The sequence below is a fragment of the Zalophus californianus genome, chromosome 7 (assembly GCF_009762305.2).
Source record: "Zalophus californianus isolate mZalCal1 chromosome 7, mZalCal1.pri.v2, whole genome shotgun sequence".
Lineage (NCBI taxonomy): Eukaryota > Metazoa > Chordata > Mammalia > Carnivora > Otariidae > Zalophus > Zalophus californianus.
This window is the reverse complement of record NC_045601.1, coordinates 70,255-92,413: the sequence shown is the minus strand read 5'-3', so window position 1 is coordinate 92,413 and position 22,159 is coordinate 70,255. Positions and strand designations below refer to the sequence as shown.

General features: G+C 41.5%; 1 protein-coding gene and 1 pseudogene across 2 annotated transcripts in view; one reads left to right on the top strand and one right to left on the bottom strand.

The window, feature by feature from the left end:
- The window catches only part of PSMB1 (proteasome 20S subunit beta 1), a 22,265-nt gene extending 6,215 nt beyond the window's left edge, over nt 1-16,050 (bottom strand). The window contains exons 1-4 of one of the 2 annotated variants that reach the window (XM_027603276.1): nt 15,861-16,048; nt 6,025-6,132; nt 2,593-2,674; nt 12-141 (exon numbers count right to left, since the gene is read on the bottom strand). In XM_027603276.1, the coding sequence (XP_027459077.1) occupies nt 12-141; nt 2,593-2,674; nt 6,025-6,132; nt 15,861-15,973 (433 nt within the window). In that variant the 5' untranslated portion in view covers nt 15,974-16,048. Of the gene's footprint in view, nt 1-11; nt 142-2,592; nt 2,675-6,024; nt 6,133-15,860 lie in introns of both variants that reach the window. The other variant, XM_027603277.1, reaches the window with a different exon arrangement.
- LOC113926790 lies at nt 16,020-22,159 on the top strand (annotated as a pseudogene).

Below are 22,159 nucleotides of genomic sequence, written 5' to 3'. Positions count from 1 at the left end.
AAGAATTCTACCTTCTTCATCCAGTCCCCCAATGATGTTGTAAACGTAGTAGGGAAAGAAGCGTCTTGAGTAGAGGATTGTAGACAGCATTGCAGCGATCGCCCCAGTAGTCATGGTTTTGTTATTAGAATGCTTGTACATCTGCAAGTATTAATGAAAGTAACAGGCATTGAGAGGCAGAATATATTACAGACTAGAACAAGGAACAGTAAAGTTAAAGGGTGAGCGGCTATCTTGGTGAAAGGATGCCTACTTCTTTCGTGATCACACAAATAATACTACCATACCATTTGGGGGGCTATAAAAAATTTTTAAGGGAAAGAACATTAAATTTGCCCTCAGCTCTCTATTTTCCATGCCACCTTTATCTCAAGAACTGCTCAATCAAGAGCAAATGCACACATATCAGGCATAAGTGTGGTGACCTGGGAGGATGATTTAAGTCCAGCTCTCCTTTACTTCTGCCTCTAGACCAGCGTCAGCAAACTAGAGCCCATGGACCAAAACCAGCCCACCAACTGTTTCTGCAAAAAAAGCTTTATTAGAACATAGTCTTATTCATTCATTACATTTATCTACATCTGCCTGTGTATTACAACAGCAGAGTAAATGGCCCATAAAGCTGAAAGTAATTACTCTCTGGCCCTTTACAGGTAAAGTGTGTTGACTCTTGATCAGACTCAGATACAAGCCCTTCTCTTTGCACAGTAGATACCTGTGAGAACAGAAGGTTTGAGGACAGGACCCTTACTCTGGGAAGTGGTCTTGCTCCTTAAAGCATCTATAGTGGAGAACAGAAGTATCCAAAGCAAACCTTATTGTGACTTTTGAATCCTAGATTTACTGCAGCCTTAGGGAATCCTAAATTATCCAACAGAGAAATTCTACAAAAATTACAAACATAAATTTAAGTTCACCAATTTATCAGCTACAGAGCAAGCATCTCTAAAGATTTACTTAAGAATACAGGCTAAAATGATTAGTCAAAATACCAAAAAAAAGATTAAGAAAAAAATCTTCATTTCATTTCAAAACCAAGCATCAACACTTTAATCACCACACCATTTATGTGATAATGTATGAAAGAAAAATTTCAAGGATTGTGTAATTATGCTGAATTCACTGTTTCTTGTTATATTTTATTAACACAGTACTACTTTGTTGGTCGTGTACTTTTGTACTGTAACTTTCATTTGCAAAATATGTACCAGGAATCGTATAAATATGTCAATAAATGTATGTCAATGAAGCTTTCAATGTAAAGATTTTAAATAACTATTAACAAGTGATAACTATTGAATGAAATCATTTTTATATTCTAACGAGCAATTTCAAAATTATTCAGAAACACGTCAGTTAAATTTATTAAATATTCCAGTACCCACGACATCATTAATAAGTGCATATAATCTCAAGTGTTATTCACAAATAGGCAAAGACAGAATGTGACCACCTCTGCTAACTTCTTCACGTATCAGGTGTCCTTATCAACTACATAAAGATGTGACACATATCCTACAAAATTAAATCCTACTCCAGCCTTGTATTTTTGCCAGCTAAGAGTATGTATTTACTAGTTATTATTACAGATAAAATCCGTTTTATTTATTTTTTTTTAGAGAAAAAGAGAGCATGCACACACACGTGGGGTGGAGGGGCTGGGGGTGGGGGTGGGGAGGGGAAGGGTAGGGGGAGAGAGAAACTTAAGCAGACTCCCTGCTGAGCGTGATCTCATGACCCTGAGATCACAACCTGATCTGAGTCAGACACTTAATCAACTGCACCACCGAGGGGCCCCTAAAATTCCATTTTAATACAATCTAAATTACTCCTAGCCTACCTCCTTGAAATTACTGGAAGTTACATACTGCTTAATATACACAGGCCACAATAAAAATCTAGACGTGCCTCTGCGTTCATTAAAAGTTGGTACTCCTTTATTCCTCATGCCTATCCATCTAGTACAGAAGACATGCAGGCAGTGACACTGTCAGCCCCTTTAAAAACTGCGGAAAAGGTTAGAACGGCTCTTTCTCTTACTTCCTCCTCATACCACCCTTTCCTGCTGTTCCAAGCCCACCTATCACGTGTCAAAACTTCCTCAGCTGGCAGTCAACCAAAGCCTACCAAGGTGTTAGGTGATGACAGCTTAGGTTTTGCCTCTCATCCAAACTCCTGCCTTTCTTGCTGCTCATGTTGACTAAGAATGCAATGCTGTAAAGAGGGAAAGAATGTCAGCTGATGGTATTCCAAACCAAGCACCTGTCTGAAAGTTTGCCTCCTCCACAGAATTTTTGTTTTTGAAGGAAGATTATCTTCAGAAGAAACCCTTTGCATGCTACCTTGAAAAGGGTAGAGAACCTTTATATTGTACGGAGATTTTAACAAAGGGAATATCCTGCAGTTTCACACTATGCTACTTTCATATGGCTGTATTAACAGTATCATTTCATTTCTAGAATGGGCTGTAGCTTCATCAGCTAAACTAGAGCTTCTCCAGCTATTCTGTACAACAGTTCTGCTGTATGCTTCAAACAATCTAAGAATGGTTATTAACTTTCCATAGCATAGACAAGTAACAAAAACATCTACCTTTAGTCTTGCTTCAATAATCTTTGTCAGGGTCAGACAGTCTCCATGAAAACCGCTGCATCCAATAACTGTTTTGTCTGTTCTGTAAAAAGCACATTTCGGGAAACTGAGCTGGTTAGACAATAAAGTAAAACATGCCTTGGGCAATTTTAAATTTAAAACTCCTACTCCCGTTATTTACCCAATGGTAATGGGACTAGTTAGCCCTTTGTTGGCGGCGGGGGTGGGGGTCATCACTTTATTCCCAATACTGAATGAATTATAGGCAGGATCAAAGACTTAAAGAAAAATGAATGGATGGCCTAAAGAAACATAGTTAATACAATCTTGGGTTAAGAGCCACCTATTTAAATATGATACAACCCAATGCCCACATAGAAAAGTTTCATAAATTTGACTATGTACCAATTTAAAAGCTTTTTTTTTAAAGATTTACTTGAGAGAGCGAGCGAGCGAGCAGAGGGAGGGGCAGAAAGAAAGGGAGAGAGAATCTCTGGTAGGCTCCCTACTGAGCATGGAGCCTGATGTAGGGCTTGATCTCATGACTCTGAGATCATGACCTGAGCGAAAACCAAGAGTTGGACACTCAACCCACTGAACCACCCAGGCACCCCCCCAGATTAAAACTTATATAGAGAAAAATGTTAAAAAAAAAAAAATTGTAGTAGGTAGAACCAAAGTCTAATTTTAACTTCCTTAGTCTAAAAGGGCTCTTATAAATACCAAAAGCATTAACACAGTGTATCATGGGATATAATGTATGACATGGTGACTACAATTAATAACATTGTATCGAATGTTTAAAAGTTGCTAGGAACAGATCTTAGAAGTACTCCACAAAAGAAAAAATTTTGTAAATACGTATGGTGACATGTTAACTGGACGCGTTGTGGTGATCACTTTGCAATACACACAAATATGGAATCATTATGTTGTACACCTGAAACCAGTTATATGTCACTTATATCTCAATTAAAAAAAAAGACAAACCCACAATGGAAAGACTGGTACAGTTACATGAGTCACATAAAAAGAGACACAAGTCACCATAAACATGAAAAGCCTTCATGTTGTTCACAAATCCAAATTTACATTTCAATCTATTAGACTGATTAATAATGCCTAATGCTGGTGAGGTTGTGGAAAATGGATATTCTTAATAAATAACTGGGCAAGAGTATACATCCATTTAACTTTTTTTAGAAGGGTCATTTGGGGGGCACCTGGGTGGCTCAGTGGTTAAGCGTCTGCCTTCGGCTCAGGTCATGATCCCAGGGTTCTGGGATTGAGCCCTGCATTGGGCTCGCTGCTTGGCGGGAAGCCTGCTTCTCCCTCTCCCACTCCACCTGCTTGTATTCCCTCTCTCCCTATCTCTGTCAAATAAATAAATAAAATCTTAAAAAAAAAGAAATAGAAGGGTCATTTGGTAGTATCCAGTAAAAATTTAGGTGAACATCACTTTTACTCAGTAATTCCACTGCTAGAAATTCACCCTGTAAATTTACTGACTTAAGTTTGCAAAGATATACTATAGGCTTACTTGTGAAAGTATACATATTATGTTAATGGCTCTCTAAAACAAAACAAACAAAAAGCACTTAAATGCCCACCACTGAGGAACTAATTAAATTTTGGTATAGCCAAACAAACTGAACTAGGTCTCAAAGATTTCTAAACTTTAATATCAATCTATAAGGAAACCTACACCAATCTCATCAAGAAACATAGCAGAAGTCACATGATAAACTCTTCCTTTCAGAAATTTATGAGTGATTCATACAAACCATACCTATCCAACTAGGGGGACCACTGACAGCTCTGGGGGCATCACCAGCGTTTCCTGACCTATCCCTACAACCAATCTCACTGCACCGAGTTAAGGAGCTCCAATCTCCCATAAGGCTGCAGTGCCTTTAGTACCAAGATGGGTGAATAATACCAATAGGGTAGAACAAAATCTTGGAGCTTTAAGATGCTTTTCCCAAATATTCAGGTGTATATCAAAGGAAGAGGTGTTTGCATGCAAAGAACAAAGACTAAATGTAGAGTCTCAAACAGGTGGGGAAGAGGCAGGTTTGGCTCTAAGCCCCAAAGGGCTTGGGATTAGGTGTACCTAGGCAGCTTCAACTCTATGTATGGTTTAGTGCTGAAGATGGATGATAAGGACAATGTTATTAATGTGCTATCTATCTATATGCCTATAATATTTCATAATAAGAAAAAAGAACAGATATTCCCTTCAGAAACACACACATTAAAGTAGAACATTACAAAGGTGAGCAGAACCTTGCATAAGAATGGTATTTGTAAAGTTATGTTCTTAAATTTTATCTGTGACATTTACTACTTCCAAATTATGAAATCCATGAAATAATTTTTCCTCTCCTAAGAAGAAAAAAGGTAGTATCCATGCACTATGCATCAGAGATGAGAAGGGGATATCGAAAGATGGAAGAAGAGTACATAAAGAGGGGCGTCTGAGTGGCTCAGTTGGTTAAGTGTCTGCCTCCAGCTCAGGTCATGATCCCAGGATCCTGGGATGGAGTCCTGAGTCAGGCTCCCTGCTCAGTGGGGAGCCTACATCTCCCTCTGCCCCTTTTGTGTATGCTCTCTCTCACGACGCTCATGTGCGCACTCCCTCTCAAATAAATAAAATCTTAGAAGGAGAAAAAAGAGCATATGAAGAGAACTGAGAAGATGACAAACATCAATTGTTCTCTAGGGTAGGGTGTGGGCTAGCCCAGGACCAGGAAAGAAGACAGAGCCCTCTTCTTTACCTACTCATAACACAGAGGGCCCTGTCCAAGGGGCTTGAACCCCATCAATCCATTCCTATTACAATTCAGGTTTAATAGGCTCTTGTGGACTAATTTAGGAATTAACCACCATTTGCAACTGTTTCCAAAAATGTTAACTACAAACCGTCACTTATCAGTGCATATTTCATTTTCATGTTTTAGAAAAAATATAGCTAGCCCATTAAGACTGTGGCTCACAGATAGCTGCTTAGGTGATGGCTAAATGTTTTGGGTAAAAAAAAAGGGGGGGGAGATTTAAAAAAATGCAATGGATTAACAGATAAAAGAATGCAAAGCTGTATGATAACATAATTATAGTAAATGCTAACGAGCCACGCAATAGCATATAGGTGTTCACTACAAAATTCTTTTACCTTTCTTATGTATTTGAAAATTTTCATGAAAAAATGTTAAGGTAAAAATATTTCCTGCCAGTACAGCAAATATCATTAAGACTACATATTGAATTGTTAGGAAATACTAATTCAGAAAACAGTTTTCTAACAAAAATGCAAACTAAGCTCAAATACTCAACCTAAAAACTCATGAAATAAACTGTTTAGAAGTGAAATCTCTTACAGCAGTAAGTCATCACAAGACACTGGGAAATGTATCCCTAGAAATATTTACTTACAATTTGTAACACTTGGGGCTATCCCGGGTGTGAACTGAATACCCTTCACTCAATCGAGTGTCAGAAGCAACAATCGAAAAATCTTCTCCAGCGATTGCCAATACAGTACTGAGGGGAAAAAAAAAAAGGAGACATAAAAATGGTCAATAGCACCTCTCTGTAGAGGAGAGTTATCTGTAGCATATATTGGAATAAAACCCACTAGATTTAAGCAACAGCAGGACTCAGATGAAAGATGAAAGATCAAAGGGAAAGGATCCCTGGCTACAAATCAACTGGGGGAAAAATTTAAGTACTCCCTAAAAAACACAAGCCTAACTCAGAGCAAAGGTCACTTAGCAGAAGGTAACAGAGAAACCAATGAATTATCATAACATTGTCAAAAAATTAAATACTGACCTTGTGCAAGGTACTGATATCACAAAACTGGACCATACCCTGCCAATGGCGATCAGGTATAGACAGTGGTACCACGACCAAAGCTCTCTGAGCTCAAAGAAGGGTTTAATGTTTTTCATTTCTTTATATCCAAGCCCTTATCTACCACTCAGTAAACATCCAAATAGCTGTTGGAAATCAATGAATAAAAACAAACTTTTTCTTTTGTTGTTGTATTATTTATGCTAACAGTTTACTGAAAAGGCTTAAAGCATGAATTCCCAAAGAAGTTTGTCCAGTTCTAAATCTGGGTCTCTCACTTACTAGATATGAGACTGTGGGTAAGCTATTTAGCTTCCCAAGACCTCAATGTCCTCATATGTAGATCAGATATCATAACAATAACTACTTTATTAGAATTTTGCAAGAATTAAATGAGTTAATAATTGTAAAGCCCTTTTACTTGTGCCTGAAACATATCTGGTCCTCCAGTATTAGCTTGATCATTGGGGCACAGGTACAAGACAGCAGAGTGTGATCACTGAGAACCTGGGCTCTGGAGTTACTGGAGAACTGTCCTTGCCACTTCCCAGCTCTGTAACCGCAGACAAATTATCCAAATTCACGTTATTGGTAGTAACAGTTCCTGTGTTACAGGATGACTGATAAGAGTTGAATGACATAGATCACAAAAGCACCACCCAGCACAATGCCTCACAGACCACAAGCATTCAGAAAACCTTATCCATTATTTTTACTGAGGTGGAATGTGCACTAAAGCTCTGCAGTACAAAAGGATGGCACTCCGGGTAATATGGACAATGAATAAAGTGAAACAGGTAATAACCCAAATAATACATTCAAACAACTTATTAAGGTGTTCCTTTCTGTGTAAGCTAATGGAGGAACATAAGGCTAATATGATGGACAGGGGTCTGACTCCCAAAAATCCCTAACTAAAGATTTTTGGAATGAGAACAGTTCCATATGCAAAGTGGAGTTTTAAGAAGGCTACTGTGACAATAACACAGTATGTGAAATGGGATGAAAGCACTGTTCCAGTAAGATTAATGTAGTAGCACAGTAGCAGTGTGAACTGCAAGAAACAGGAATTGGAAAAAAACACAAACACAAACTGTACAAGTTTTTGTAACCACCAAAATGTGACAGAAGTGGGAAGAGCCAATTGTGATGTCCAAGATTTTAAGCCTGGTTAAGCAGGATGATGGCATTAATTATGAATGCAAAGAAGGAAAGGTGACTGAGGAATAATTAGCTTGATTTTTGTTTTAATATCTTGAGTTATGGTGATGGCAGAAAATCCAGATAGAAATGTTTCATTTAAGAAGCCCAAAAGGAGGAACTCATGAGAGGTAAAATTGAAGAAACACATTTGGGAATTATCCTCCCATGAATGAGACATGAGAATGTTAATAATGGGGTTTAACTACGTTTAAAGACAGAGAGTAGAAGATACGGAATTAAGCCTTGCTTTCTAGAAGCAAAGGCTGCCCAAAAACCAGCAGCAACAAGCACTAAAGAAAATGAAGAGGAATGTAGGCAAGATGGCGGAGGAGTAGGAGACCTGGATTTCATCTGGTCTCAGGAATTCAGCTGAATAGGGATCAAACCATTCTGAACACCTACAAACAGGAGATCGAAGAAAAGAATAGCAACGACTCTCTGAACAGAAAAGCGACGACCTTCTGGAAGGTAGGACCAGCGGAGAAGTGAATCCAAGGTGATATTCGGGAGGATAGACAGCGGGGGAGGGGGCCTCCATCGGCCACTTCTGGCAAGTGATAGAGCCGCGGAGCACAAAATCGGACCTTTTAGAAGCCGGCTCCGCGGAGGGACGTCGCTCCAGTGGCTAAGCTGGGGGTGGAACCTTTGCGGGACAGTGTGGTCTCAGGACCCTTGGGGTCACAGAAAGACCGGGGGAGCCTGAGTGCACCAGAGCTCCCAGGTATCGGGGCGGGGAAGCCGGCTGCAGAGACGGAGCCGAGGCGCGGGCTCAGCTCGGGGTGTCCATAAACTGTGATCCGCGGCCCAGTGGGGCCACTGCTCCTGCAGCAGGGACCCAACAAGCGGCAGAGCCGGGGAGACTCCCCTTCCTCCCCTGGCTTTTTTACCATGATTCCTTAGTCTGTCTTTTTTTTTTTTTTTTTTGAATTTTTCTTTTTCCCTTTTTCAACCAACATCTTATCAATCCCTTTTGTTAAAAAAAACATTTTTACTCTTCATTTTTAGAGTCATAGTCTATCTGTTCATAGTAGTTACCCTTATTTTTGGCATATATAGACATAAGTTGTTCTCTCTTTAAAATTTTGAGATACAGTTTCTAACAGATCAAAATATACCCTAAACATCTAGTGTATGGCTTTGTTCTAGTCTCCTGCCTGATCACATTCTCTCTCTCTTTTTTTTTAAATCCTCTTGTTTTTTCAAACAACTTATCAATTCCTTTTATAAAATTTTTTATAATTTTCATCTTTACAGTCATATTCCATCACTTCATCATATCAACCCTTATTTTGTACATATATAAATCTTTCTTTCTTTAAAATTTTGGGAGGCACTTTCTTCTAACAGACCAAAATATGCCCAAAATCTAGTGTGTGGCACTGATCTATGCACCAGCCTGATCATATTTGATCATATTTTGTTTTTTTTGTTTTGTTTTGTTCTGTTTTTGTTTGTTTTTATCTTTACCTTTTTCTTTTTCTTTCTTTCCCTTTCTTTCCCCTTGGTTTCAGGTCTTTTCTGATTTCTTTAGAGTATATTTGCTGGGGACATTGTTAACCTGTTAGCATTTTGTTCTCTCATTCATCTATTCTCCTCTGGACAAAAAGACAAGACTTGGAAAAAATCACCTCAACAAAAAGAACAAGAGGTAGTACTGTCTGCCAGGGACCTACTCAATACGGACATTAGTATGAGGTCGGACCTAGAGTTCAGAATCATGATTTTAAAGACACTAGCTGGGCTTGAAAAAAGCATGGAAATTATTAGAGAAACCCTTTCTGGAGAAATAAAAGAACTAAAATCTAACCAAGTCAAAATCAAAAAGGCTATTAATGAGGTGCAATCAAAAATGGGGGCACTAACTGCTAGGATAAATGACGCAGAAGAGAGAATCAGCGATATAGAAGACCAAATGATGGAAAATAAAGAAGCTGAGAAAAAGAGAAACAACTACTGGATCACAAGGGCAGAATTCAAGAGATAAGCAATACTGTAAGACGAAACATTAGAATAATTGGGATCCCAGAAGAAGAAAGAGAGAGGGGGGCAGAAGGTATATTGGAGCAAATTATAACAGAGATCTTCCCTAATGTGGGGAAGGAAACAGGCATCAAAATCCAGGAGGCACGGAGAACCCCTCTCAAAATCAATAAAAACAGGTCAACACCCTGACACCTAATAGTAAAACTTACGAGTCTCAGAGACAAAGAGAAAATCTTGAAAGCAGCTGGGGAGAAGAGATATGTAATCTAAAACGGTAGAAACATTAGATTGGCAACAGACCTATCCACAGAGACCTGGCAGGCCAGAAAGGACTGGCATGATATCTTCAGAGCACTAAACGAGAAAAATATGCAGCCAAGAATACTATATCCAGCTAGGCTGTCATGGAAAATAGAAGGAGAGATAAAAAGCTTCCAGGACAAACAAAAACTAAAGGAATTTGCAAACATGAAACCAGCCCTACAAGAAATATTGAAAGGGGTCCTCTAAGCAAAGAGAGAGCCTAAAAGCAGCATAGACCAGAAAGGAACACAGACAATATACAGTCACAGTCACCTTACAGGCAATACAATGGCACTAAATTCATATCTTTCAATAGTTATCCTGAATGTAAATGGGCTAAATGCCCCAATCAAAAGACACAGGCTATCAGATTGGATTAAAAAACAAGACCCATTGATATGCTGTCTGCAAGAGACTCATTTTAGACCCAAAGACGCCCCCAGATTGAAAGTAAGGGGGTGGAAAACAATTTACCATGCTAATGGACACCAAAAGAAAGCTGGGGTGGCAATCCTTATATCAGACAAATTAGATTTTAAACCAAAGACTGTAATAAGAGATGAGGAAGGACACTATATCCTACTTAAAGGATCTATCCAACAAGAAGATCTAACAATTGAAAATATCTATGCCCCTAACATGGGAGCAGCCAATTATATAAGGCAATTAATAACAAAAGCAAAGAAACACATTGAAAACAATACAATAATAGTGGGGGACTTTAACACCCCCCTCACTGAAATGGACAGATCATCTAAGCAAAAGATCAACAAGGAAATAAAGACTTTAAATGACACACTGGACCAAATGGACTTCACAGACATATTCAGAACATTCCATCCCAAAGCAACGGAATACACATTCTTCTCTAGTGCCCATGGAACATTCTCCAGAATAGATCACATCCTAGGTCACAAAATCAGGTCTCAACCGGCACCAAAAGATTGGGATTATTCCCTGCATATTTTCAGACCACGGTGCTTTGAAACTAGAACTCAATCACAAGAGGAAAGTCAGAAAGAACTCAAACACAGGGAGGCTAGAGAGCATCCTACTAAAGAATGAATGGGTCAACCAGGAAACTAAAGAAGAATTAAAAAAATTCAGGGAAACCAATGAAAATGAAAACACAACTGTTCAAAATCTTTGGGATACAGCAAAGACAGTCCTAAGAGGAAAGTATATGGCAATACAAGCCTTTCTCAAGAAACAAGAAAGGTCTCAAATACACAACCTAACCCTACACCTAAAGGAGCTAGAGAAAAAAACAGCAAATAAAGCCTAAACCCAGCAGGAGAAGAGAAGTAATAAAGATCAGAGCAGAAATCAATGAACTAGAAACCAAAAGAACAGTAGAACAGATCAATGAAACTAGGAGCCGGTTCTTTTGAAGAATTAACATGATTGATAAACCCCTGGCCAGACTTATCAAAAAGAAAAATGACCCAAATCAACAAAATCCTGAATGAAAGAGGAGAGATCACAACCAACACCAAAGAAATACAAACAATTATAAGAACATATTATGAGCAACTCTATGCCAGCAAATTAGATAACGTGGAAGAAATGGATGCATTCCTAGAGATGTATCAACTACCAAAATTGAACCAGGAAGAAATAGAAAACCTGAACAGACCTATAACCACTAAGGAAATTGAAGCAGTCATCAAAAATCTCCCAACAAACAAAAGCCCAGGGCCAGATGGCTTCCCAGGGGAATTCTACCAAATATTTAAAGAAGAATTAATACCTATTGTCCTGAAACTGGTCCAAAAAATAGAAATGGAAGGAAAACTTCCAAACTTGTTTTATGAGGCCACCATTACCTTGATCCCCAAACCAGAAAAAGGCCCCATCAAAAAGGAGAATTACAGATCAATATCCCTGATGAACATGGATGCAAAAATTCTCACCAAAATACTAGCCAATAGGATCCAACAGTACATTAAAAGGATTATTCACCACAACCAAGTGGGATTTATCCCTGGGCTGCAAGGTTGGTTCAACATCCACAAATCAATCAACATGATACAATATATTAACAAAAGAAAGAACAAGAACCATATGATCCTCTCAATAGATGCAGAAAAAGCATTTGACAAAGTACAGCATCCTTTCTTGATCAAAACTCTTCAGAGTATAGGGATAGAGGGTACATACCTCAATATCATAAAAGCCATCTATGAAAAACCTACAGCGAATATCATTCTCAATGGGGAAAAGCTGAGAGCTTTCCCCCTAAGGTCAGGAATACGGCAGGGATGTCCACTATCACCACTGCTATTCAACATAGTATCAGAAGTCCTAGCCACAGCAATCAGACAACAAAAAGAAATCAAAGGCATCCAAATCGGCAAAGAGGAAGTCAAACTCTCACTCTTTGCAGATGATATGATACTGTATGTGGAAAACCCAAACGACTCCACCCCAAAACTGCTAGAACTCGTACAGGAATTCAGTAAAGTGGCAGGATATAAAATCAACGCACAGAAATCAGTGGCATTCCTATACACCAACAACAAGACAGAAGAGAGACAAATCAAGGAGTCGATCCCATTTACAATTGCACCCAAAACCATAAGATACCTAGGAATAAATCTAACCAAAGAGGCAAAGGATCTGTACTCAGAAAACTATAAAATACTCATGAAAGAAATTGAGGAAGCTGCAAAGAAATGGAAAAACGTTCCATGTTCATGGAATGGAAGAACAAATATTGTGAAGATGTCAATGCTACCTAGAGCAATCTACACATTCAATGCAATCCCCATCAAAATGCCATCTACTTTTTTCAAAGAAATGGAACAAATAATCCTAAAATTTGTATGGAACCAGAAAAGACCCCGAATAGCCAGAGGCATGTTGAAAAAGAAAAGCAAAGCTGGCAGCATCACAATTCCGGACTTCCAGCTCTATTACAAAGCTGTCATCATCAAGAGAGTATGGTACTGGCACAAAAACAGACACATAGATCAATGGAACAGAATCGAGAGCCCAGAAATGGACCCTCAACTCTATGGTCAACTCATCTTTGACAAAGCAGGAAAGAATGTCCAATGGAAAAAAGAGTCTCTTCAACAAATGGTGTTGGGAAAACTGGACAGCCACATGCAGAAGAATGAAACTGGACCATTTCCTTACACCACACACAAAAATAGACTCAGAATGGTTGAAAGACCTAAACGTGAGACACGAGTCCATCAAAATCCTAAAGGAGAACACAGGCAGCAACCTCTTCGACCTCAGCCACAGCAACTTCTTCCTAGAAACATCGCCAGGGGCAAGGGAAGCCAGGGCAAAAATGAACTATTGGGATTTCATCAAGATTAAAAGCTTTTGCACAATAAAAGAAACAGTCAACAAAACCAAAAGACAACCCACAGAATGGGAGAAGATATTTGCAAATGACCTATCAGATAAAGGGCTAGTATCCAAAATCTATAAAGAACTTATCAAACGCAACACCCAAAGAACAAATAATCCAATCAAGAAATGGGCAGAAGACAGGGACAGACATTTTTCCAAAGACATCCAAATGGCCAACAGACACATGAAAAAGTGCTCCACATCGCTCGGCATCAGGGAATTCCAAATCAAAACCTCAATGAGATACCACCTCACACCAGTCAGAATGGCTAAAATTAGCAAGTCAGGAAGTGACAGATGTTGGCGGGGATGCAGAGAAAGGGGAACCCTCCTACACTGTTGGTGGGAATGCAAGCTGGTGCAACCACTCTGGAAAACGGTATGGACGTTCCTCAAACAGTTGAAAATAGAGGTACCATACGATCCAGCAATTGCACTACTGGGTATTTACCACAAGATACAAATGTAGGGACCCGAAGGGGTACGTATAGCCCGATGTTTATAGCAGCAATGTCCACAACAGCCAAACTGTGGACAAAGAGCCAAGATGTCCATCGACAGATGAATGGATAAAGAAGAAGTGGTATATATACACAATGGATTATTATGCAGCCATCAAAAGGAATGAGATCCTGCCATTTGCAACGACGTGGATGGAACTGGAGGGTGTTATGCTGAGTGAAATAAGTCAGTCAGAGAAAGACACGTATCCTATGACCTCGCTGATATGAGGAAGTCTTAATCTCAGGAAACAAACTGAGGGTTGCTGAAGTGGTGGGGGTGGGAGGGATGGGGTGGCTGGGTGATAGACATTGGGGAGGGTATGTGCTATGGTGAGCGCTGTGAATTGTGCAAGACTGTTGAATCACAGATCTGTACCTCTCAAACAAACAATGCAATATATGTTAAGGAAAAAAAAAGAAGATAGCAGGAGGGGAGGAACGAAGAGGGGGAAATCGGAGGGGGAGACAAACCATGAGAGACGATGGACTCTGAAAAACAAACTCAGGGTTCTAGAGGGGAGGGGGGTCGGGGGATGGGTTAGCCTGGTGATGGGTATTAGGGAGGGCACGTTCTGCGTGGAGCACTGGGTGTTATGCACAAACAATGAATCATGGAACACTACATCAAAAATCAATGATGTAATGTATGGTGATTAACATAACAATAAAAAAATTTTAAAGGGAAAAAAAGAAAACGAAGAAGATTGAAGAAAGGTAACTTAATAATCACAAGATCATAACTCACTAACGGTTAAGACAGTAATGGCTTAAATTGGATTACAAAGGGTTAAAGAGTAATGAGTACTGAATACCCAACACCCTGAAAAGTCTTATACTTTATAACTGCCTCATGAATTGGGTCTAACAACTCATCTTGTGATAGAACTACTTCATTAATTGTCACAGAAAGTGTTTAGAAGTGCAATGGTAAAAGCATACATAAAATCAGTGGCAGAGGAACAACAGATTCAAGTCTTGGCTCAACCCCACATCCGCTCTATGCCTCGAGCAATTTACCTTCTAAGAGCCCTGGTTCCTTTGTAAAAATGAAGCGAATACCATCTAACACTCAGTTATCCTGAGAATTAAAAAATATAACTGCTTACAATGTACAAAACGCTTCTCTACTGCTGACTAGCTAGGAAGATAATGAAATCTGGGTTCAAGAAGTTGAAAGGTACCTGAACTTCAGTGGCAGAAACGAGGCTAAAACCAGAGACTTCCCCTCTCTTTCCAACATACTTAAAAAGTCTGCATTAAAATTTCAAATCCATAAGGACATGATTAATTAACCTGGTTATCTCAAAAAACCATCTGTTTGTTTGCATTGGGTGTGCGCGTTTTAAGGTACAAAGTTTGGGTGGTAAGCCACAACCACTGCTTCAAGTTACACCTCTTCACTGGTCAGAAGTCACACTGCACAAGGTCTTTTTACACGGCCACCTCTTTTAGTGCACTATGAAGGAAAGTGTTAAAGATAAAACTGCTAGTTTAAAAAAAAAAGACAACTTGAGCGTAACATGCAAGAACACACGTATTAAAAGGTCTCTCTTCTGCCTACTTTCTCCCTGAACTTAAGCTAAACCTTAAAAACAAGCACTGATGCACGGACCTAAATCTGGCCAACTAACGCTGCCTTCTATTTAAAATGACAGAAAACGATTACGTTGATCAGACGTTTCAGCTGCAGACACAACCGTGATCGGGCATCTAACGGCACTAGCCAATCCACCCTAACCTTTCCTCACATCAGATGCTAACCCTGTGCCCTCGCCTTCCGGCATGAGCAGTCTATTCAGACCGTAAGGAAAGGTTAGGTCTCGCCTAAAGCTCCGCCACACCAGAGGCCAGGTTTCGGCGTCTATCTACTGTCTCACTGCAACAAAGAGCAGCCCGCGCGCAACTGACGGGCCTGTACGGTGAAGCACTTCGGCCAGAAGCTGCCCCCGCAACCCAAGGAGAGGGAGGCCCGCGGCTGGAGGGCCAGCGCGGGTTCCGCCGCGACCCCCAACAGACTTCAGCAGGGACGAATGAAAGCCGAGGCTCTCTGGTCGTTACCCTCCGTTGAAAGCGTAGGGCGAGAAGCGCAGCCGCAGAGGGCCCGCGGTGCTGTGAGGCTCCATTGCCAGGTCTCGGCCGGGTCCCCGGCACCCCACGGCGGTCGACAACATCGCACGGCTGCGACTTCGGCGGCGGCTGCTGCTGTCTCACGGCGAGATGGCGCCCGGCCGGAAGTCCGGCCACTTCCGGCTTCTGGCGCAGCTCCTTCCGGCCGCTCTATCTCGCGCCTGTCGTTGCTCCTGTCTTTGGCTAGCGCCCCCTATTCCAAGGAGGCTGACAGATTTTGGGGGGGGGCCTAAGAAAGGTTCTGCTCTCGTAAGAAAACACTCGAATTCACGCCTGATGGACAAAAATTTTAAAGTCCGACCATATAAAAAAATTGGCAGAACTGTGGAGTAACGGAAGCTCGAATACGCTATGGGGGTTGCCTAGCATAGTTGAAGATGCATGCAGTTTATGACCCTGCAATTCCCTGCCGAGGTTTGTATCCTAGCCAGAAGACAAGTGCAGGAATGTTCATATAGCGTTGTTCTTCATGGCTCCAAGTTGGAAATGAGCCAAATGTCCCTAAACAGCAGAAGGGATAAACCAATTGAGGGATATGGTCACAGCCAAGAAAATTGACTGACTTCACCTAGAGGGGGGACACAGCAACGTGGATGTGTCTTACAAGGTTGTGCATAAGAATACATGTTCCCTAACTTACGAGTACACAGTGAGTAGGAAGAGCCTGTTTGGGTGGACTATGGAAGGGAGGTTCTGGCGCTGCAATACTAGGTTTCTTGATGTATAATCATCTGTTAATCTCCACATGTGTTTATGCACTTCCTTATATGAATATATTTTATTATCTTAAAAATATCATTTGAAAAAACAAGCAAACAAGCAATTTGCTCATATAGAATGGACCACCTGATGCATGTAATTTGGGGACCAGAAAAGATTTTTTGAAAAGTATTTAATTAAAAGTTTCCCCATGTTTTACTGTAAACAAAGGATAAAACAGGATTTTCTTTGTTGCTTATGGACAGAAAATTATTATACTTATTTAGATGCTGTCCTGAATACAAAACATGTATATAACATGTTTTATCCTTAAGGAGTTCACATCCTTACTGATTATATAAAATAGAGTTGATGCTTAAACAACACAGGTTTGATAAATATAGTACTACAATGTATTTTCTCTTATGATTTTCTTCATAACATTTTCTTTTCTCCATCTCGCTTAATTGTAAGAATCCAGCATATAGTACATATAACATAGAAAATATGTGTTAATCGACTGTTCATGTTATCAGCAAAGCTTCCAGTCAACAATAGGCTGAATGGAGTCAAAAGTTATGTGTGGATTTTCATCTCTATGGAGGTTGGCACTTCTAGCCCCTATATCGTTCAAGGGCTAACACTACAAATGAAGCAAATTACAGAAGAATATATAATTATGCTTAAATGAACCATAGGAGAGATGAAGATACCCGGGTCCAACCAAGCATCAGGAAGTGAACAGAATGAGAAAAAACTACTGATACTCTTGAAGCCACCTTGGCCCTTCTGGCCAACCTAGTACACTTTGCGCTTTAGCAAGCATCCTTAGTCCGCGTGATTAACCTGTCTTTGTATATCTATACACCATGCATTCTTTTTTAGAAAGAACAGAGCACCGGGGCGCCTGGGTGGCTCAGTTGGTTAAGCGACTGCCTTCGGCTCGGGTCACGATCCTGGACCCCCAGGATCGAGTCCCACATCGGGCTCCCTGCTCAGCAGTGAGTCTGCTTCTCCCTCGGACCCTCCCCCCTCTCATGCTCTCTCTCTCTATCTCATTCTCTCTCTCAAATAAATAAATAAAATCTTTTAAAAAGAAAGAAAGAAAGAACAGAGCACCTCTGCACGTCAGGAAGGAGAAACCAGACCCTCTTGCACAATCCCAGCCACTGGAACCAGACCCCCTTGTACAATCTCTGAGCACTGCGATATTGTCGGTAGCCAGCAGCATCGAGTCTGCACATAATCAAGAAATGTTATGGACCACTACCCTCCCTGCACTGATTAACTGCTCTAAACTCCTTTAAAAATCCTTGGGCCAGGCAGAAACCTTGGAGTTGGCCTTTGGACAGGAGTCTTCTCCCCAGGTGGCGGGCCTCCTACATAAAGCTCACATTCCTTTCCAATCAAAGCTCCTCTCTTGAGTATTGGCTTTTTTTTAAACTAGGCTCCACACCCGATTGGGGCTTGAACTCACAACCCTGAGATTAAAGGTCAGATGCTCTACACTCTACCGACTGAGCCAGCCAAGTGCCTCTTGGGTATTGCCTTTTCAAGCCAGGGGCAACCAACCCTGGCATTTGGTGACAAATTTTGGTGAGCCACCCAGGAGCCAATGCTCCTGTGGCATCCAGATCCCCTGGGGAATCCTAAGGCAGAGCAGTTTGGCCTTGGCAATGTGCCATGGCTTCCTTGGTAGTTTCCTGGGCTAGTAACTTGGAGGACTGCAGGAAGTTAGCTGCTTGGGGCTAGCTGGTCTCCAAGAGGAAATCTGAGGGATCTGTCCCTGCAGCTGAGGAAACTATTTTTGTCTCAGGGAAACTACCTGCTGATTCCCAAACAATCTAGTGGCCAAGTTTGTTTTTTGTTTTGAGTGGAAAGGGAAGGAGCATTTGGGGACGCTGACAAACTTCTGCACCAGGTGAATCCATCGAAGTGCATGCTGATGCAAGTTTCTCATTTGCGAAGCACAGGGTGCTTCTGTTTCATTGTCCATGCTTTTTCCCTTTAGAAAGGCATGGCTTTCAGGAGAAACTAAGAGACTTGAATAACGGTCAATTTGTTAGGAATTTGGAACAGATCTGATTTGGTGTGTGTTGGTAGGGGTGGGCTGTGTTGTGTTATGGCAACTTTGTGTATAATGGGAAATTCCATCTCTATCCCACCAAATAGCCCACTGGGCCAAATTTTGAGTAAGTGAAAGGATAGCCAGGAGCTATGACTGTGAAAAAGATTATCTTTTACTGTAACACAGTTTGGCCAATGTACCATTTAGAGATGAAAAATGGTCACTAAATGGCTCCCTTGGATTCCTTCCTCCCATTCAGTTGCCTCTAAATAAGGGGTCTTGGTTTGGCTCTCTTAGGAAGCCGTTTGGTTCAGTTGGTGAAACTCCAACTTTGGGGAGAAACCAGAAACTAGGAAGCATTCAGTTCAATTGGTGAAGCCAACTTTTAGGGAAGAACAAATGCTGATGGAGGTACTCTAGGCTTCATTTAGTCATAGTCTTGTTTCTTCTGTGTTCTTTCTGAACTTTTGCCCAGGAAGATGGGGAATACTCCTTCTGTTCCCCAAGAAGGTCCACAAGGGCATATTTTATTTATTTTATTATTTTTTTAAAGAGTGTTTATTTGAGAGAGAGAGACAGCGCGCGTGTGCAAACGCTCTTGCACAAGCAGGGGGAGGGGCAGAGGGAGAGGGAGAAGCAGACTCCCCACTGAGCAGGGAGCTGGATCCCAGGACCCTGGTATCCTGATCTGAGCCCAAGGCAACCATTTAACCAACTGAGCCACCCAGGCGCCCATGAGGACATATTTTAAATAAATGGTGCAGAGAGCTGAAATGCAACCAGAGAAAAAACCTGTTTTGCAGGAGAGAGAGACCCAGAGACAGACGGGGGTGGGTGGGTGGGGGGTGTTACTCTAAGCTTTGAATCTGCCTCCAGGCTTTCTGGTGACATCCTTGCAGCTGTGCCTTCACCTCCTGCTCCTCCTGTTTCTGCACCACTGTGGGCACCGCTCACATAGCTAGCTCCTCTACCATCCTCGGTGCCTGGGGTGCCATCGGCTTCTGCTCCTCCTACCCTCATTATCAAGGAGCGAAAAGCACCCCAAATTGTTGGGTCCCTCCTTATGAGGTTCAAGGTAAAGCACCTTCCAAATCAACATGAAGGGATCCAGTGGCTCTCTGGACTTAAACTGCTTACCTCAGATTTCCCCACAGGTGCCCCAGGTAAAAAGTGACAGTGGGCAACAAATTAATGGTCTTTTAGCAGACACAGATGTAACATGTTCAGTATTAAAGCTAATTTATTGTTGTTGGTTTAATTAAAAATAAACGTGTTTTTGGAGTTATCTACATGGAATATGATCCAGATAATCAGCTTTTATTCTACCTGAATTTATTACTTAAAATTATGTTGTATCTGTTGCAATTTGTCCAAAAAAATGACTTAAAAGGATGGTTGCTTTTGTCTGTCTCAAAGTTTTCATAGGTAATTGTTAAGAACAATTAGGTTGAATAAATAAAAAGGCATAGAGCTTTCAAAGTCTTTGGTAACCTGAAACTTTTGCTAAGTTAAATGATAAATTGGGTTGAACTCATTAGATATCTAATTATTTTCCAAATTACATAAAATACTGAAATATTAATTGCTAAACACAGGCTTATCTGTTTCTGGCTTCTTAATATGGAGAAACTAAAGATATTTGGGTCTGCTAATAAACACAGTTAACTGAAAGATTGTGGTATAAAACATACGTTTTTAGAAATTATGAAATGTACTCATAAATTTGCCTCCTACAGAATCCTGGTGTAACAGACAGGTTGCAGTTGGTTACTACTTAATTTTCACTGGAGACTAAGGTTTCTAAGAGTTAAAATTCTGCTAAATGTAATTAAGACCGATGGAAATAAGGAAGGCAACTCTGTATGTAGGAAAGAAAGAGATGTGTAGGAAAGGTATAAGAAATGAGAATAGGGGCGCCCGGGTGGCTCAGTCGTTAAGGGTCTGCCTTCGACTCAGGTTATGGTCCCGGGGTCCTGGGATCGAGCCCAAAGTCGGGCTCCCTGCTCAGTGGGGAGTCTGCTTCTTCCTCCCCCTGCTTGTGCTATCTCCCTCTCTCTCAAATAAATAAATAAAATATTTTTAAAAAGAAGAAATTCAAATATGTTTTTGTTGAGGTAAAAGAAAGTAATTTTGTCCTAAAATGAGACTGGTTATTTAGAAAGAAAAGGCTTAGGACAAAATCTGAATGAAAAAGAAAGCTGTAGAAGGTTTGTGAAGGGAAAACGTTGGGAAAGAATTCTATGTGTGCTCAAAACTAAGATGGAAATGAATTCTGCTTTTCTCTCTGTTAAAAAGACAAAGTTTTCTGGGATTGTTGGTCAGTTCGTGATAAGAAAGTATGAACAAAATTTTTTTTCTTTTTCTATGCACAAAACCAAAGTTTCTGTTTTCCCTTTGTCAGGACTTTGATTACTTAAGAGCACTAAAACTTCTCAAATATCGGACTCTGACTACTGGCTAGCGAAGGAATAATCCCCAAGAGACACGAACTGGTGAAGGGGCCGAAGAGGGCTGTGAAGGTTGGCACAGATGGTTAGTGGCCCAGCGGAACCACTGTACCCGACGTCAAGAAATATCAAGGCGACCAACCGCTGCCTGTGAACTCGGCGGACTTCGTAACCAAGATGCCGCCCCTGAGTTTCTACTGGACACGTCTTCCAAAAAGGCTCTTGGGAAGGCAGCATCTCCATGAAAAGCATTAAGAATGTGACAGCACTAAGGCTTTCTGATACGCCTGCCTGGGAAGGGGACAAAGGGCGCACCAAGGTGACAAACACGATGAGCTCCGGCGGCTCGTTGCCTCGGCCCGCTGCGGGCCTGGAGAGGGACGGCCGGCACAGGTTCTGCTCCCCGCGGCGCGGTGGTTGCGTGTTTTCTGAACGCACCCTGAAAGAGAGAAAAGCACAAGTCTGTCACTCATGTGGGGCTGCCATCCCGCAGGGCGTCATCGTGCTCGCCGTGGGAAACGCCGAAGAGGAGGCTGGAGGAGAGGAGGCTGACGGCGAAGCTGGGCAAGAAAGCAGACACCCAAGGCGGCAGCGTGTCCCAAGGCCAGGCGTCCGTGAAGAATCTCCAGCGCCATCAAAAATTAAGACAGGGAAGCCTGAAGAAACCAGCCTTGATGCTGGAGAGAAGCCGCAGCTCAGCTGCCCAGAGGGCAGCAGCACATGGGAGCTCTTCTGGAAAAGTCGGGAAGCCTCTGTGTGGAACCACAAAGAGGTGCACTGCCCGCAGCGAAGACTCGGAAGCTTACAAGTCCCTTTGCACGACTCACAGCTCCGCCAAGCGCTGCAAGGAGGAGTCTGCCCGCGGGTCACCCACACCACCCGCTGGGTCTGAAGCCCTGGCGGCGCTCCGGTCTCCACCGGCAGGTGGCGTGGGCGTTACCGTGCCCTGTTCTCCGCGAGCTCTCCCTTTGCGGCCTCCCAAATCTCAGAGCTGGAGCGCTCGCTCTTGCTTGTGA